This window comes from Pelodiscus sinensis, chromosome 2 (assembly GCF_049634645.1).
Source record: "Pelodiscus sinensis isolate JC-2024 chromosome 2, ASM4963464v1, whole genome shotgun sequence".
In the NCBI taxonomy this organism is placed as follows: domain Eukaryota; kingdom Metazoa; phylum Chordata; order Testudines; family Trionychidae; genus Pelodiscus; species Pelodiscus sinensis.
In genome coordinates, this window is record NC_134712.1 from 48,937,406 (window position 1) to 48,955,914 (window position 18,509).

General features: G+C 40.5%; 2 protein-coding genes across 7 annotated transcripts in view; both read left to right on the forward strand.

The window, feature by feature from the left end:
* Positions 1 to 15,657, forward strand: part of PAG1 (phosphoprotein membrane anchor with glycosphingolipid microdomains 1) — a 255,053-nt gene extending 239,396 nt beyond the window's left edge. For all 6 annotated transcript variants that reach the window (XM_075920476.1, XM_075920475.1, XM_075920477.1 and 3 more), the window contains 2 exons: positions 4,250 to 4,309; positions 5,921 to 15,657. In XM_075920476.1, coding sequence (XP_075776591.1) covers positions 4,250 to 4,309; positions 5,921 to 6,274 — 414 coding nt within the window. In that variant the 3' untranslated portion in view covers positions 6,275 to 15,657. The remainder of the gene's footprint in view (positions 1 to 4,249; positions 4,310 to 5,920) is intronic.
* The window catches only part of ZNF704 (zinc finger protein 704), a 205,085-nt gene continuing 200,370 nt past the window's right edge, over positions 13,795 to 18,509 (forward strand). The window contains exon 1 of the mRNA XM_075920471.1: positions 13,795 to 13,931. The gene's annotated coding sequence lies outside the window, so the exon portion shown is untranslated. The remainder of the gene's footprint in view (positions 13,932 to 18,509) is intronic.

Genomic DNA, 18,509 nt, shown 5'->3' on the forward strand with positions numbered 1-18,509 from the left:
GGGTAAAGAAACCTTTTCTTTGTTTGGGACTTTTAAATTTGGAAACTTGATGCTCTGGGTTTATGTATGTTGCCACCTGGCTGGAGAGTTAAGCCACATCTCTGCTTCCCAGACATTAGTTTGTGCTGGACGATACCAATTTTGATGAAGAAAACTGAGGCAGGCAGTGCCATCCACACAGTGTTTTACCAAAAGGATGTGCTATGGCACAACCACACCCTTATGATACAAGACCATATTTGTTAGTTTAGAGGATTTGAATTATACGAGTATTTATTAAAATATTAACAAATCTCCAAAATTTCACAAGTTTTAATGTAAATGATTGTGTCTGAAATGTGTATTGGATATACATTGTTTGCTGTTTGTCTCCTACTTAACATGTTTCAATCCTTCAGTCACGGAGCAGAACAGTACCATATATAAGTGTGAATATTAGAGCATAAGAGAAAATGTACTATGTACATATACCCCATAATCTGAAATTAATTCATCAAGACTGTTCAAGAAATACTTACAAATAAAAAGGATATTAAACAAAAAATAAGATTGCTTTGCTAATAAACTACAAAGATCTAAATATATACACAAATAAATATTAAATGTAATTAATATTTGCACCAACCCTGTTATTTAGGAGGGAAATTTGTCAGTGTTAATGACTTTATTTCCATCAGGTGTGAAAAATCTTATTTTAATTCATAGTCATTGATACAAAGAAATGTATTCGCTGCTCTATAGCTCCCCAACCCAGAAAAATACAATGTCAGGCTCTGCAGGGACTGGAATTGATTAAAATGGTTCATGCTTTGAAGAATTAATCAGGAGATGACACATACAGTTCCCTAAGTGCCAGGGAAAAGGTGTTTGTCTAATTAAAATTTATTCAGCGTAATAGCCATCCTAAGTTAGACCTCTGGCAGCATCACATGTTTTTTGCCATGTACATGCATAATGCATTGAAGTACAGGCCTGTTCTGTCCTTGAGAACTACAGCTGCAGCACAGTTGAAAATAGGAACTGATTGACTATATAAATGTATTTATTTCAGGTTTTGTAGATGGGGGTTGTTGTAAGGGGGTTGGGTTCATTTTAATAACCCATTTCCCTATTTAGCTTTCACTATCAATACACAGCAGCATCTGCTGATTCTGCTGTAGCAACAGCAAAGGGAATGTTTATGTAAATACATCTTTGATTTTTTTTGTTTTGTTTTTGTTAAACCAGCTTCATTGGTAACACCTTCATTTCCTCAGTTGTGATACTACTTGTCTTCCTTGGCCAACATGCCACCTAGATCCAAAGCTTTGTACCCAACACTAAGATACCAGCCACAAACATGTTGCAACGGTTCCATGGACATTTTAACAAAGAACATCTCTTTCAAAGAAATTTATTCCCTTGGGTGTGTTGAAAACTAATTATTTTAATTAGAAATAATTCTTAGATCACTCTTTAAACATCATGTGTAAAATTGTTTAAATTCCTTATTATTAAAAAAATAATGAGGAGCAAGGGGGCTGTGCTGTCTGCTGCTGCTAAGACAGGCAGAGTAGGCAGTCCTAACAGCAGATACGCTGAGGTCCCTTTCTGTTAATTCACATGCCTGCCAGCTACCTCTTCAGTTTCAGTACAGGGCCTGAGGGAAAGTATGTGTGCTGAGAACTCCCCAATGAAGCAGTGCATGAGAGTGATGTCCTCTTGCTAAAGTATGAGACAGGAAGTGCAGCTGATACTCAGCAAAATAACAAAAATCAAAGTGTTCCTAATAGCATAAAGAAAACAAACACGCCAAAAAGGAGTTCTTATTTTAACATTTCAAACCTTTCTGCTATAGTAATCTTAGGTACAATTTATAACAATGTTAACGACATAATTTTCTGGTGTGATTTTTTTTTCCGAGACTGTTCTTTTAACCAGGACTGCAGTTAGGGGCAGGTGGCCCAGGCATCTGCCTGAGGTGCCAGGCTTGGGGGGATGCCAAGAGCAGGGTGTTAATTTTATTGTTAGCAATAAAGGGAAAATAGAATGTTTGCCATGAAATGTTTTAGATATTCCATATGTGGATTCATTTTTCACTAACCTCCTAGAACAGTGGTGATCACAAGCTTCATCCAACCCATGAAGCAGCTGGATCTGGTCCGTGGCCCAGCAGGAGCCTTGGGCAGACTCCCTGCTTCCCATGCCCCCCCCCCCCCCCCGCCATGAGTGTCTCTGAACACTGCAAGCCCAAGGGGAAGGAGTTTTCATGTGCTGACCCACCTCCCACATTATCCTGCAGTTTCAATTGATCAGTTTCCAGCTAATGGGAGCTGACTGTTTGCAGAACAGGTAGCATGCAAAGTATCCCTTCCCCGTACCCCCAAGCTGGCAGCATTCAGAGAAGCACATAGCCCCAAAAGCTGGCTGCTCTGAGCGGTGCGCAAGGCCATGGAAAGCAGGGAGTCTACCTGAGGGACCTGCTGGGCTGCTGGCCAGGAGATACCCAAATAAGCACCTCCCGGACAGAGCCTGCCTTTAGCATCCCACCCATTCCTTCTCCCAACTCTCTTACCTCCCTGGTAAACCGTTGTTCCATATAGCCAAAATCCCTGCACTCCCTCCTGCACCCCTCCCCACTGCACCTCTGAAGGTTCCTGCAACTCTGGCCTGAGTCAAACAAAATTGTGGAAACAAGGTTTGGGTTCGAGTCTGAACCCTGGCTTATATTGTAGTGTAGACATACCCACAGAAGTGCTGGCTATCTTTTAAGATCCTGTGGTACTTCACATAAGGGCAGAAGGGTTCATTCTAGTGCCCTCTCTACATTCCAGTCAAGATTCTACCTTGCTAAAATTAGTGTGAGAGCTAAACTAAACCCCAAATCTGCTCCCCACAATCAAAACTATGATGAACTTGGGATCAGATCTGAACTTTTGGGCTGAGGCTCATCTGTACCTAAAATGCCCCTTACAGTTAGGGCAGTTATTTTATTTCCTGTGCTAAATTGTTGATGGTTAGTAGTGCAGTGCACTATTCATTGCCACATTTCACCTCAACTGTGACTGTATTTAATAGCCCTGCTCAGTCAGAGACTCGGGGCTCATGCAGGGAGTTGACTGAGTGTGCACAGTGGGGGGGCTGATGAATCACCTGTGAAGCAGTGCTGCTGCACAGCTTAGAGGGAACACTGGTTGGTAGTCATGGAATTTAGTAAGGTTTTTGAGTATCATTAAAACGGTGTTCAAAGCTCCTTTCTTAGGTAAAGTATGTAGAAATTGTGATCTAAATAGTGTGATGTGGTAAGCCTTACATAACAACCAGGTGTTGATTGCTCACTTTTATAACCTTTTGCAGACTCATTCTCATTTCACTATAAAGTCTAACTGCAGGAATCCTGTGTAGAACCAGAGTCCATTTAGCTATTGTTTTTCCCTTTCTTTATGAAAGTTAGGTTCAGAACAATGCTGGTACATTAAAAAGCCAGACTGCCTTCAAGGCTGTTTGTCTCAAAAGCAGTAGCATGGATATCAGTCGATATAAAATAGAATGGTGTGAAAAAATGCCCATGTTATATCAGAGGCAACTGGTGAGGAGGCACATAGGGGGCCACCAGCCATTTGATGCTCCATCCTCTCCTCTTCCCCACTCTTGCTTCACCCCCATCCTGCCTTTTCTCCCATCCTTTCCCCCTGAGCAATACAGCTCAGGGGGGCTGGTCCCTGCACTCACCGGCAGCAGGAAAGAGAAGAGGGGCAGCATGGTCTCAGTTCACTCTGCTCCCTTTGCCGCATCACTCTGCTTCCTGCTGGTGAGTGCGGGGGTGGTTCCACTCTCTCCCCCCGCTTTCAGAGCAACATGACTGGAGAAGCAGAGCAAGCTGGGGCCACATAGCTTTGCTTCCCCCAGTACTGCTGGTGAGTATGGTGGGGGGGGGCGGGGAGGCCGGACCAGTGTTCCCTGTAAGCCTAGGAGAGATTCAGGTACTGCCAACTGATTAGCAGAGTACCCATTGCCTCCCAAAGCCGGCAGCATGTGTTTCTATTGGTGGTGCACATAACAAAATTTATTCCACCCATGGATGAAAAAAATTAGAGGGAACATTTGGCCCTGGGTGCTGCCCAGCACCTTGCCCCTTCTGCCTCTGGTATTTGGGAACTCATGCTACCTCCTCACATTACCCCTTCATAATATATATTGATTCTAAGGGGAATGCCGTATTACAGTTTTCACAATGTTCACTGTTAATGAGAGTTTTTTTCTCTTACAGAGGCTTAGTTCGCTGTCTTACAAGTCTCGAGAGGAAGACCCATCTCTTACAGAGGATGATGTAGGTTTCTTGCATGAAATTTAATAACTAACCAGAAGATACATTTTTCAGACTGAGATCAGCATGAGTTCTGCATGATTAAGTGGAGTTTGAGAGAGGTGAAAAGTCTCAGGAGGGACACTACAGCTATGAATTACTTTCAGTGTATAAAGCCAAAGTCAGAAAAAGCTGAGGTGTTTTAAAGTAGAATGTTGCATTTTGTTTTTCATCTCTATTATTAGAGAGATATGGCCTAGTAAAGAATTAAAGACAATAAATAATTTGAGGCCATAAATAGCCCAATTGATTTCAATTGCTTAAAATAAATCAGTAATCATATATGATCTTTTTTTAAGCATTTCCCCCTTCAAAATGTTGGGGGAGTGTAAAATAGTTTTAAAACATAATAAAACCACATGGATTATAAAGCCATTCTCTAAAAATATGTACAAATAGAACAAACAAAGGGGATACATATAGGGAAGGTAGAGAGTTTAAAAAGACTGAGATTTTCAGCTTAGATGGATCTTTGATCTGAACCCCCATGGCCATTATTATGTTCTTAAAGGAAAAGGGTTGTTTTGTTTTGTTTTTTAAAAGTCTGTGCGTGGTCACCTCCAGTAACCCCATGAAATATACAAATATGTGTTGCCTACACTAAAAAGCTAATACAAACTTTACAGTGCACCACAAGAGCCAATGTATTCTTTTAAGAAAGCATTGACAGGCAGTCTTCCTTGAACTTGGGTTCCTTTAATTTAGTCCTGGGAATCACTGTATGCCTAGACGTTTTATTCCAGAGAAATATATTAGTAGGCAAACTTTTTGTATTTCCTGTTGTTTGCAGGAAATAAGAGATGTATCACAACTTGTAAAGTGATAATTCTGTTAAATCGATTAAAAAAACAACAGAATATTAATAGACATATTGGGAATTGACTAGTGTAACTCTGGATGTTCCCTCTTCCTTTGAGCCTCCTTAAAGGCATGCTGATATGGGTTTGCAATGCTCAACTCCATAGGGACTTGTGGAAGCAATCCCACTGGAACCAAATGAATAGGCTCAGCATTCAGGGGACTGGACTTGATGACCTCTTGAGGTCACTTCCAGCCCTATGATTCTGTAATTCCTTCTAGTTTTATTAAATATCACTTTTCCTGAGTAAATTTTCTCTTCCATTTTTATTTTCTCTTCACACCCTCATAGTACCTACTACAGTTTACATTGCAGCCTCTACCCAAGGGTAAAAGAGTAGCTGTTATATCAGAGGATTTAAAATTAGGTACAAATTACATTACACCTCCTCACATGGGGACGGCTTTCCAGAAGCTGAAACTCATCATCTCCTTCTCACACCCACAGTCAGCCAGAGCACTGAGAATCTTGAGATAGAACGTAGTGTAACTCTATCAACTTGCCCCCAGGGCTGGCTATCTTTAGTATATGAATTGGCTACAAGGGCTTATGTTCCATGAATGTTTCTAATATATAATGTTTTCTCCATAAAGAAAAACTGATACAGAAACATACTTTTCAGTGTCTAACTTCAAAACAGATTCAGTGTCTAACTTCAAAATAGACATAAAAGTTCTTTGCTATGCTTAAAAATTCTTTCTCTCTCTCTTACCTAGATTTCAGCTATGTACTCTTCTGTGAGTAAGCCAGGACAGGCCATCAGAGAACTGGATTCTACTTACACCAGTATTCAAGACGTTGTACCTCAAAGATCCCCATCTATTTGCAGTGGCCTCTATGCTAGTGTAAAGGACTTTGAAAACACCTCAAATATTACCACTGTGCCTCAGTCAGCAGACAGGCAAAATGGCGAGTTAGAGCCGGACTATGAAGTGGTCCAGTCAGTAATCCAAGAGGAAGACAAGAGCTTATCAGTGCCTAACACCAGCCAAGTTGCTCTCCAAGGGGAGAATGACTATGAGAGTATAGGAGACTTGCAGCAAAACTCCAGGGATATCACCAGACTTTAATTGCCCTAGCAACAAGATAATGGCAGATATTATCAGCAGGTATTTTCAACAGATTCATGTGAAACAAGAACAGGAATATTTCTCCTTTTAAACAACAGAAAGTCAGAGTATAAATACTGAACAAAAGTCAAAGAAGCAAAACATTTTTTATCTAAGATGCTCTATCTTGCTGGTGGTATGAACCTCACTAGAACAGTTACATCAGGTCAGAATTGAGATCATACTAGTTTAAAGGATTCTTTATTGTTAGAGTTTCAAGTCAACCAGTATTTGAGACCTGAAAGTACATTTGTCACCTCAAAGTGATCACTTCTTAAAAATACTGCCCTTAAAGAAAACCAGCTTTTCATTTTTAAATATTATCCTTATCATTTGCTTCAAAATACTTCTCAAGGATCATTTTCCTTCAAGTTCAGCCCTTCTCTTCAAAGTGCAAATCTCAGATTATTTTAGCTTCATGCTTCAACTCAGACTTTCTTTGTAAGGCCAGTAAGAATGAGTTTTACTTCTCTACAAAGGGGGAACTCTGCATTTCAGTGTATTTGGGCTGTGAAATCTTGCAGCAAGATGAGACCAGAGATGAAGATAGAATTATTTAATGTGTTCCATTCCATTTTCAAAACTGCCAGGGTCTCAACAAAAGGTACTTCAGTTCACAAGTGACTTACACCAATAGTACTTGAATTCATTTTGTAGAGTCCATGGTTGGTTGGTTGGTTGGTTTGTTTTAAGTCAAGCTTTAGAACCTGTCAGTATTTAAACACCGGTATTTGTAGGGGTTGTTTGTTACTTTTTTAAAAACTATCTGGGAATACATTGCTTTAAAACTATAGCCTTAACATTTAGGTTCTGTGTCTCTCTCACATTCAGATTCACACACACAGTGTTTGAGCAGCTGTCATGTTACATCTCAAGGACTGTGCAAATGAATGTCTGGTCCATGTTAACGGAACTGAGCTCATCTTTAAAAAAATCTTCTTCTTTTAAGTTACTCAACTTAAATCAACTTAAATTTAATCAGGTCAAAATGTAAAAAAAAATTATAATGAGGCTGTGTTTACTGGGTATGGTACATGGGGATATTTTAAGCGTTGTGTTTAGTTCTAAGAGATTGCCATGTTCAAAAATATTGTATATGAATTTGTCATTTTATGTAACAAAAATTATCCTGGTTTTTTTTAAAAAAAAATCTATTAGTTGTAATATAAGCACATAAATGAATACTTTAGTTGTTACTAGGCTTTATCTGATTTCTAAGCAAGTGAGGAGAACATATTTTGACACTGGTCAACTTAGTTGTATAGTAGTCTATCTCTGTTTCAATTGGTATTAGGAAACACTGGTAGGTTTTCCCCGGGCTGTATTAAATCTAATAGGGTGTTTTTGTAACTCATGGGCACAGTAATTACTTGGCCCCATAAAGCACTACAGACCAAACATGACTTTATTTAATAACACATAATTAGAAAACCGATTTTTTAAACAGTAAATTTATTCACTGCCACACAATACACAGAAATTATTTTGTAAAGCAGTGATACTTTTCAGTGGAATCTTGCAGTATCAGAGCAATGAAAAAATTTTGGATCCTGACCTCCCACTCAGTCCTGGACTTTTGGGCTGTGACTCTTTTCTTGCACATGAAGAGGCAGTTCAGACTAAGCCAGAAGTATGTTAGGCCCTGCTCAAAGTCCTCTCTTACTTTTATCCTTGTACCAGATTCTTTGCCTCCAATTCATTGCTTCTGCCTCTTCCAACTTTCAGAACTGATTATGGGGGAGCAGCAAACAAAATCTTCCCCCCTATTTTCCCATTTCTTTTCCTCAAAAATGTTGGGGTGGTTCCTGAAAAAAGAGCCCATGTTGAGCTCCTTCTTTGCCTATTCCGAACCCCATTGTGGCAGAACAGGCCAAAGATCAAGCATTTACACTGAGATCGTCTCAGGAGCCACTGTTGGGAAGACCTGCCAAGACTATTCCCTACCCAACCGAGAATGTGAGTGGCTATTTTGGGTATTACCCCTAATTTCAGCTGTAATTCCTTTGTGGATCAGTGCTATTTAGCTGTCGAAAGCCTGCAAACAGAACAGTCCTCCATGATGGACTTTTCAGGGGAAAATCCAAAATTCCAATTCAGCCTCCAGCTCCAGTCCACCTTTAAAGAGCAGAAATATGCTAGAGTCTCTTCCCAAGATCTTACCTGGATAATTTTATCATTCACTAAGGAATCTGGCATCTCTTCTCACCCCTTTCCAAGAGTAAGATCTGGATTCTTGGTGATGCTGCCTCTTCAGCCTATACATTGGATGAGGGGATACACCAGAACTCAGCAGCATCCTTTGCCTTATGTTTCAAACCAGGGCCACGAAACAGATTAATATTAGTATTTGTTAAGCAAAGGAACATACTTTGCCTGGCCTTATTTCTCTCTCCCCTTCCATTAATTCCTCCATGCTCACTATATCCCAAATGTCTCATATTAGGAACGAGGCCAGTATCCAAAACAAAAAATGTGCTACCTGATTATTTTCTTTTTTGGGGCCTGCTCTACACCTTAACGTTTACCTGGTCAGTGGTGTGAAAAAGATCACACCCTAATCAGAATAGCTGCATCAGTAAAAGCCCTAGTGGAGATGCGCACAAAAATGTCCTTTGGCTGGAATCACTTTTTTTTTCAGGGAACTAGTGGAAACTATGCCAGCAAGCTAACTCTCTTTGTCAGTAAAAACTATAATCTCACGATATCAACTGTGTCTCCACTAGGGCATTTACTGATTTAGTTATACCAGCAAATTGTTCTAATGTAGATAAGGCCTAAGACAGATCTCTTCCAGCCACAAAATATCTAGAGCACATCCTTATTGAGGCCCATGTTCCTTGTTAGCAAAATAATCCAATCTATTCATAATCTGATCTACTGATTAGTATTCAGTGTCACCTGCTCTATAAATTTTCATTTAGTAGAGAGGATGTGGTCAGCCTCTGAAGCCTCTTGGACAAGTCAGATTTGACTCTGCAATTTGTAGGAAGAGAGCAACACAGGCTAAATGTCTTGGAAATCAAGAGTGGATAGTCTCAAGATGGGAATAGTTACATGACAATCTTTCCGGAAAGGTAGATGTTACAACAAAGCATCACAAACAAAGCTGCCCTTCCCAATATGCAAAATATGCAGTTGTGTAGAGCACCGCAAAATATGGGGCACCAAATTGCCATAAATGTGGTGCCCTAGTCAGCTATGTGCTATGTGTGGGGTGGCATTAGCTCCATTTGGCAAGCCTCATCCACCAACCAGCCCCTGCATGGGCGGCACCTAGCTGGGCTGTCCCTGGAGGGTGTGGGGCCCGGGACATCCCCTCCCCCACACTAGGCCCTTCCCTGCCCCCATTCTACCCCTTCCCCAAACCCCCTTCCCTGAACTTAATGATCCAGGAAACTAGTAGGGGATCTGGGGCTGGCAGCAGGGGTCGCGCCCCTCCCACATGGTGGCAAGCGGAGTGGCCGAGCCCTAGCCCACTCCACTCTGCTCTACTTCCTGTGGCCAGTGGTGAGTGTGGGGGGGGGTTGTCCCCAACCCACCCCCAAGTGATACAGCTTGGAGCTGGGGGAGCAGAGTGGGCTGGGGCCGGGTCACTGTGCTTCCCATCTCTGCTGGTGAATGCGGGGGCAGGACCAATCGTTGCTGCCTCCCTCCCCAGCACCTGCTCCCCGCAGTTCTGGGCCTGCACCTCACAGCTCCTGTCCCCACACTTGCAGGCTGCCCCACCGCCATGGAACCCTGGGGTGGGGGGGCTACCTAGGGCACCAAAACTTCTAGGGACCTGCTTGCAATGAAAATTATTTATATTTTTTTTCATTCTTAGAATTCCAGTGAGCTTTCAGGTCAGGGGTGTTCTTAGTCTACATCTGCCTAGGATTAATAGTTGCTCATGGTATTTTACATTAAAATCACTTGTAAACTCACTCATATATCCATGGTTCATAGAATTAGAAAAAAATTGCAGGAGGGAAATAATTACTATGATTCAAACTCTTGTTGTCACGCTGGAATCTTCCCCAGTAGCAGTTGACTAGATGTCAACTGCTGCATCCTTCAGGACATTGCATATTGTGCCTTTAGGAACTCATCTTTCAAGAATTCTTCTGGGGTGTATATTTTTCCCTGGATCCCTGCAGACCTCCTGCTGATAGTCTTGCTCAAAATTCTGTATACGTGGTGTTTCTGTTGTCAAACCTTTCAATGGTGCTTTTCTAAGATGCTGGATAAATGTGTTTTTGCTAAGCTGAAATATAAAGCTGTGACATACATCATTCTCTGTTGGACCATGAACTTAGCTTCAGCAGTGTTATTCATATTTCAAAGCTCACTAACTTGGCTTCCTTTTTTCTCATTAGCTCACACAGGTTCAAAATGGAAACCTCACACACCTAGACTAGTCAGAGTTTAAAATCAGCCAATCAGAGCCAGAGGCTTAGGATAAATTCAAGCTGTGATTTGTACATTATGGGGTTGGAATGATATATAAAGAGGGACTTACCTCCCACTCCACATTCTGTATATACATTTAGCTTGTAATCTATCTAATGAAATATAATTCTGAAACATAAATCTAATTGGAGTCAAATTCAGAGATCCTTCCTTTTGCCTTAAACTGGCAAGCTCCTATTTAATTCAGATTTGAATCACCAAATTCAATTGGAGCTTGAGTAAGGTTATTGGACTTTGCCCAAATGAAAAACTTGGGATTTAGCTTCTTGCAAAATACAAGAATTCAGAAAAAATTATTCAGTATCTCTGACAATGGTTTCTTGTGCTGCTACAGAACTTGAACTGAACACTGTTCAGAGGGAAAAAATTACAACTTTTATTAATTTGGGGTACATCGACACAGCAGTGTTATTTCAGAATAACCGACGCTATTCCAAAATAACATAGGGCGCGTTTACACTACAAACCTTTATTTTGAAATAATGTCAACTGGAGGTCGTCTTACACCGACTCATGGTAACCCTCATTTCACAAGGAGTAAGGGAAGTCAAAGGAAGAGTGTTCTTCCTTTGACTTCCTACTGTGTAGACAGCGCCAAAAGTTGAATTAAGTTATTTCGACTTAAGCTACGTAATTGACGTAGCTGAAGTTATGTAGTTTAATTCAACTTTAGCCCCGCTGTGTAGACGTACTCTTGAATGGGCATTGTAACTGTTTACACCAATGCAGAAGTTGGTCCCTAGTGTCTCTTTCTGTAGCATGATAGTGATGGAGGACATCGTGAAGGGGACTCTTGGAGGAACAGCAGGAAGATATATTTCAGCATCCCTTCCAGCTAGCCAAAGAACAGCACAGCTTATGGCAATAAAGGATAGAGATAAACCAGTATGAGTAGTGGGTATAAGAGGCAGGGGAAGGCAATGCTTTCCTAAACTGCCTGGCTGGCTCTGCCCACACTCTGCCCTTCCACCTTCCCCATTCAGTACAGACCCTCCAGTCTCTTGAGGCTGCCTGGGCTTCAGCCCTGCTAAGGCTGGGGCTGTGCACTGCCAGCCCTTCTAGGGCTGGGGAGCTGCCCACCCTCCTCATGATCGAGGGAAGGCCAGTCCACCCACCACATGCACTTTGGCAGTGCCTGCCCTCTCTGTGCACACGCTCATAATTCTTAGCTTTCCACCTAGAAACATCCAATAAATGTATTGCCTTTGTGCCAATTTTTCAGTAGCATGTGCGCCAGGCATTACGCTTCTCATGAAGGCTAGTGCAAAGATACGTGGTGATTTCTGATGTGAGGTTTCCCATTGATCAATTTACAAACAACAACTGCACATCTTGCATATGTAAACCGCTGGTCAATGTGTAACATGCATCTGTCCTCAATCCACAGAGGACATGAGTTGGCTACAATTTTGGGCTGTCTCTTTCAAGCTATAACAACTCAGGCTTTTAGCTCTGGAGGGCCCAGTTTAAACTGTTGCCAAGCTGGCAACCATCACACACAGGCTGACAAAGTGCCTACAGCTAAAGATATAAACAGAGCACTGTTTGTGCACAGGAGTTATTAGGCTGGTCTACTGTATGTGCTTGTGTCCTGCTTTTCACTTTCTAAACATATGGCTTTCATTTGTTTGTTTTATCCTTTTAATAGTAATTTCTTACAAGTGTTGTATATTTACAAACCCATTGGCCAATTTTAACTAGCATGGGTACGTAGGAAAGATAAAAGGAGAGTCTATGATTTAAAGGGTATCTATGTTCAAAGGGTAGCTGTTTTATTTCTTCCTGTTAATATAAAAATAACTGATTGTTCAGATGATTGGAGATGCTTAAAGTTGATTTTGTTTTAAAGATTTCTTTATTTTATATGGGCTGACTTCCTTTCAGTACAATATAGTGCTGCCACCTCTTGAGTTTTGTAATGAACCTCATAATATTTAGTGTTTGCGGGAAAGGGGGAGCAGGAGGAGGAGAGGATGTTGATGTAACCAGCTCCTGGAATCCTGTGATTACCTGAGAATAAATTCATAGTTTTTTTTTTAACACTGGGAGTTGGCACTGCTGAAGCTCTGACTTCATAATGACCTAAAAGAGACTTAAAATATTTCATTTCTGGATTTTGGTACAGATTGGATTTGTAACATCCATCATTGATTGAGCTATCGGTTGTTGGTCTGTTTTGTCACCTTGACAGCAGTCAGCATTTTAACAAAACTTTTGTCCTTTTTGAAATATAACTTAGCTGTCAGAGTGTGTGCACACTGCACCAGACTGGGAATTTAGAATGGAATTTTCAACAGCAGCTGATTTAAAAGCAAAAACTGGTCTGGTAGCACTTTATAGACTAACAAAATATGTAGATGGTATCATGAGCGTTCGTGGGCACAACCCACTTCTTCAGATGACTGGAGTTTTGAGTTTAGGATGTGCAGACCCAAAGTAAATTATACCATCTGCATGTTTTGTTAGTCTATAAAGTGCTACCAGACCAGTTTTTGTTTTTTAAGTTTATCCTGTACAGACTAACTCAGCTACCCCCTGAAGCTTCTGATTTAAAAACATGAGTACTGTGCTTCTAGGTCACCTAGGTCCTTTTGCAAATCAGAGCCTTAAGGATCAGATCCTGCAGATCTTATTCAGGCAATTAGCTGTTACTTTGGCAAGCAGCTCAGCTGACAAGCAAGGATTGGTGAGACATAAACAGACAATATGATAAAAATGTATTTTATAAAAAGACACCAAAGAGGACTCAAGCAAACATGTGTGATCTCTCAGATACCTGAGGACACTTGCGTTTTGCTTTTATCCTTGAGGCTATATCAGAACCATTAGTTAGCTCATTTCCTCAGAGTTTTCTTGCAAGTACCCAGCTTTAGTCTATTGCTCTAGCATTGCACAAGCAATTGGATTTTCCTTGTAGCTGCTGACTGGCGACCTGTGTCTCCCTTAATGATTTCCATCTGGGCCTGTCTACTCCTGGAAGTAGTTGGTTGCTTCACAATCACCTACCCCAGTAACTCATACCAGAAAAGCTAGCCAATCCTAAGTTCTCAGTCAGACCAGTTCTCCAATTTAAAGAAAAGGCTAAATTGCTAGTACAGGATGATGTCTTCTTGGGGTGAAATGTAGAATGCTGTTGTAACTGGAAGAGGAGTAAGAAAAAGAATGGCAGGTAAGTTTCATTTGTGTTTCAGCCAGATCATAAAGATGCATTCCTCCCAAGAAAGATTCCCCTAGCATGAGAGACTGCAATTAAAGGAGAACATTCCCAATGCCTAGGAAGGGGGCATCTCTTTTTAGAAGTGCTACTCCTGAAAGTTTCCCTGAACAAAAAGAGGCAATGGCAGGAATTCTCTCCACTCCACCCTATGCAGTGCCTTGATAGCTTTTTCCTGAGAGCCCAGATAAACAACAAAAATTAAATGAAAACCTAACTTCTAATTAGATATAGCACTCTTTGGAAAATCTCAACTGGATAAATGTTGCAGTGTTGGAAATCTTATTGATCCCTGTTTTCAAGGTGTTCATCTACATGGTATGCTAATGAACTGTGTTTGAAATTAGAATTGGCCTCTTTGATTTCATTAAAATTATTTACAAAAGTAAGAGTTGCAGGAGCAGACACTTAGAAACAAAGCAGCTAATTCGTGTTTCTGTGAGTATTCCATGTATTACAATTAAAGTGATAAATTATTTTTTTATTTCTCTGACCCTGGTCAACAACAGATCATGACTTCCATTGCAGCAAACAGAAATAGAGTTATGTTTATGGGAAAATGTTAATAGCTATTACAAAGAGTATGCCTTGGTAGTAATTTTCCAAGGATTTGCTTTAAGTCAGGTGCTATAGAGAATAGGTAGGCTTCAGCACAAATATCTTTATTTATGTATGAAACATCATATTCTTAAAGCATATGGAATTTATATTTGTAATTATGGACACTTGCTTTTTTTATTGTTTTATAACGGAAAAACATTTTTTATTAAAATGATATCCTATTACTGTTCTGTTAAGGAACAAATTGTGTTTTCTGGGCTATAGTTGATTTTTCATCATCGAAACAGCACTGCAAAATATTGTCTAACCATCTTGATTTTAAAATGAGATGATTAGAGTTATATCAAACTATCATATCTTGAACTAGATACAGAGAATGTGTTAAATAAACTGTATGTAGTTCAGATGCATGGACAGTGAGAAGTTTAAAGGAATGATTGTAATGTAAGAAGGTGCAATCAGAGTAGCTTTTAGAATTTACATTCCATAAACTGTAGGTTGGCTGTAAATTCTGAGTTTGTTCCACTATGGAAGTAATTCAGATCCAAAATATTAAGTTATGGTTTTGTAAACTTATAAATGACATGAAGGTTCTTTCAATATTTTTTTGTAATAGTACGTGTGATCTGTTGTAATCTAGCTCTACCATTATTCATTTGATGTTTCTAGCCAATTTATCTTTTGGCTGCTGAAAGCACAGTATGTATTTGTGATTATTTACTGTAAATATAGACAAGTTGTATGTAAATACGTTTTTTTGCCCTGATGTAACTTACATGAGGCAAGTTATATAAAAGTAAGAACAAAGGTCCATAATTTAAATACAGGTTTCAAATATGTATAGCAGTATCCTAATCTTTATTTGTTCATATTCTTTAATGTACTCTCTGAAAAGCTTTTAAGATGGGCTCTGCCAATTTTTTCTGGTTCATATGATATTTGCGTATCACTTTTGAATATATTGGTGAGCCACGTAAACTAAGTCAAACCAAGAAATGTTTCATGTTGAAATGAAATGAAACACAAATCAAATTTTAAAAATCCTGGGGAAATTCAGTGGATTGAAATCTATATAAAAATGTAGTAGCCAAAATTAATAAATATAATCAGTTTTGTCACATTTTGAAAGTGTCTTTTTTAACAAATATTTCCATGTGTTATTCTTGCACCCTACTCTTGAAGTCTCTGAAATCCACATTGTTTGTTGGAGTCTGTTGCATTGATTTCAAGCAGACTTTCCATTTGCAAAACCCTAGGATTGGAAGGGACCACAAGAAGTCACCTAGACCAGACCATGCCTGACAGGTGTTTGTCTAACCTGCTCTTAAAAATGTACAGTGATGGAGATTCAATAAGCTTTCTATGAAATTTTGTTCCAGTACTTAACTGCCCTGACAGGAAACTTTCCCAAATGTCTAACTTAAGTTTCCCTTGTTCCAAGTAAAGCCGTTTCTTCCCATCCTATCCTCAGGGGTTAACAAGAACAACTTTTAATCCGCCTCTTTGTTGCAATCCTTTATGTACTTGAAAACTATTATCATGTGTGTCCCCCCCCTCCAATTTTCTCCAGATTAAACAAACCCAAGAATCAAGCTCTCTCTGTCAGGGGAGAGGAATTGAATTTCTGATGTAATATATTCTATGATATGAAGGCTTATGCATGTTGTCAAATTTTAATAAACAGATTTTTCTAATCTTCCCTTTTAGGTACCTTATATAGATTATCACTATGGTGTCTAAATGCTATGTTGTTAAAGACCTAATTTGAGCATATCCTAAATGGCAAAATTCCCAGCCTCCTGTGTTGCCCATGTGATGGTTTAGGGTTTTTCTTATTTTGTTCTTTTCTTCCTAGTTGCTCATTTTGAAGAGGGGATAATCCTGTATTATGTATACAGAAACTGGTAGGTGGTTTATATGCATGTGTATAATCAAAGCAAATCACAGGCAAAATGATGTTACAATAGTTGTCAGGGATGTGAGAGAGAGGCCTTTTCTCCACTGTGCAGTTTAAATGGAAACCAATTTGAACAAAGCCTTTTACTGCAGTGTTAACTGCATAGAGTCCAGTGACAGGGTGAAGCCCTGCTCACACTAATATGGAGGAACAGCCTGGACTTGGAAAAAAAAATAGAGAGGATGTCATTTCTTTTGGCAGAAGAGGCAGCATGTTCCCTTATGAGACCCTGTCTGTTTTGGTAAGCATCGGTAAATTGCTAAATAGAAAGCTATTATCTGAAATGCCAGTGATGCACTATTGAAACCTATTGCTTTGTATTATGAAATATATATATATATATATATATATATATATGCATTTTATTGCCACAGACAGAGTTATATAGTGAAGAAAAACTGCTGCTATTGCAGGTTATGGGGATGCCTTCACTAACAAGACTGTTGATTATCTGATACAATTTGTTGCATAATGGTTAGAATGCCTTCCACCTGCAGAGCTCCAAAAACTATAGAGGCAATCAATTAAATACCACAATAGCTAGCTGAGAGCTCTATTAGCTCTGCAGTGCTAAGGGAAGTAAAAAGGTGCTATTGTTACATAAACAGAGCTGAATCTCTTTTGCTTTAGAAGAAATGTGACTGAGGTAGAGCAAACATTCTCTATGCTCTTTAAAATGGGGGAGAATTGGTTCTTTCCTTTAAGCTTGTTAAATCGGTGAAAGTTAATGCTACTGAAAAAGAGTCCATTGCTTCTCGGTGTTGAACCTCCCTGCTCAAAAGTCTTGTTATTTTCATGATTAACATTCTCTTATAGGTATTAATGAGTAGGCTACTGCATAAAGTGCTGTCGCAGTTTCATAAATCTGCATTAAACTCAGTTGAGCCTTTTGTATATTTCATAGGAAATATGATAATGAATATGACTGTCAGCAGAACAAAACTGTTAGACTCGTTATATACAAATAAAGGCAACCTAACTGAGATTTTATATTCTACACAAGTTATACTTACTAGCCTCAAATTCAAATTATTTCTATTATTACGTTTCCATTAGTTATTAGCCAACCAAGCATGTAAACTATTATTAACTCTTGGAGTAATTATATGAGCATAACTTAAATGCATCCTCTGCTAAAGGGCTGATAGGCAGAACAGGAATTAGAAACTATTAGTCTTCTTGGCAGTACTATAGTTTCTATGGTTTGGATTGCAGCTATTTCATGCAGTGAGTCAGGAATCCCTGATGTACTATGCCACTGTTAAATATATTGGAGCGAACATTAGCCATATATAGGGACATGTGACCATGTGGCACCACCCCCTCTCTCAGTACTACGCCCAGCCTGGAGCCACCATGCTTCCACTACCCTCCATTATATGTGGGAGAGCTATGTTCTTCTGTTGCATCATCTCATCCCACCAGTGGCACATTCAGCCACTCTCCCTGACAGCCAGGCCCAGGAGAGGAGCAGGACGGAGTCACTTCTCCCCACTCAAGCTGGCCTCTCCAGATTGCTGCTGCTCTGTGCAGTGCAGTGCAGGCAGGGCTGGCCTTTGGCCGATTCAACCAATTTCTCCCAAATTGGGCCCCATGCCTAAAGGGGCCCCGTGCCCTGAACCCAGAAGTGTGCTGGGCGCCATGGGCGGTGAGTTACTATTCAGAGCCGGGGCCCTGCTCCAGCAATATGTGGAGTTAAGTCTCTCCCCCGGCTCTGTCTGGAGCAGGCCACAGCTCCCCACCTGCTGCCCCACTCTTTCTCCCCCCCCCTTCCCTGCTCGTCCTCCCACCCTGCCCCAGAGCGTTCTCCTCAGCCCCGTCCCGTCCCTGCCTTGCGGCTCCCTCTTGCCGGCTGCTGCTGCTGCCATGTGTGGCATTCTCAGGAGGGCGGGGAGGATGCCCGGCCGTGACATGACATCATGGCCTGGGAATTTAAAAGTGCTCGGCGCGGCGTGGCCTAGCAGCTCTGGGTTTGGAGTCTGGGGCCTAAGCGCAGACTCCGGCCCCGCAAAGTG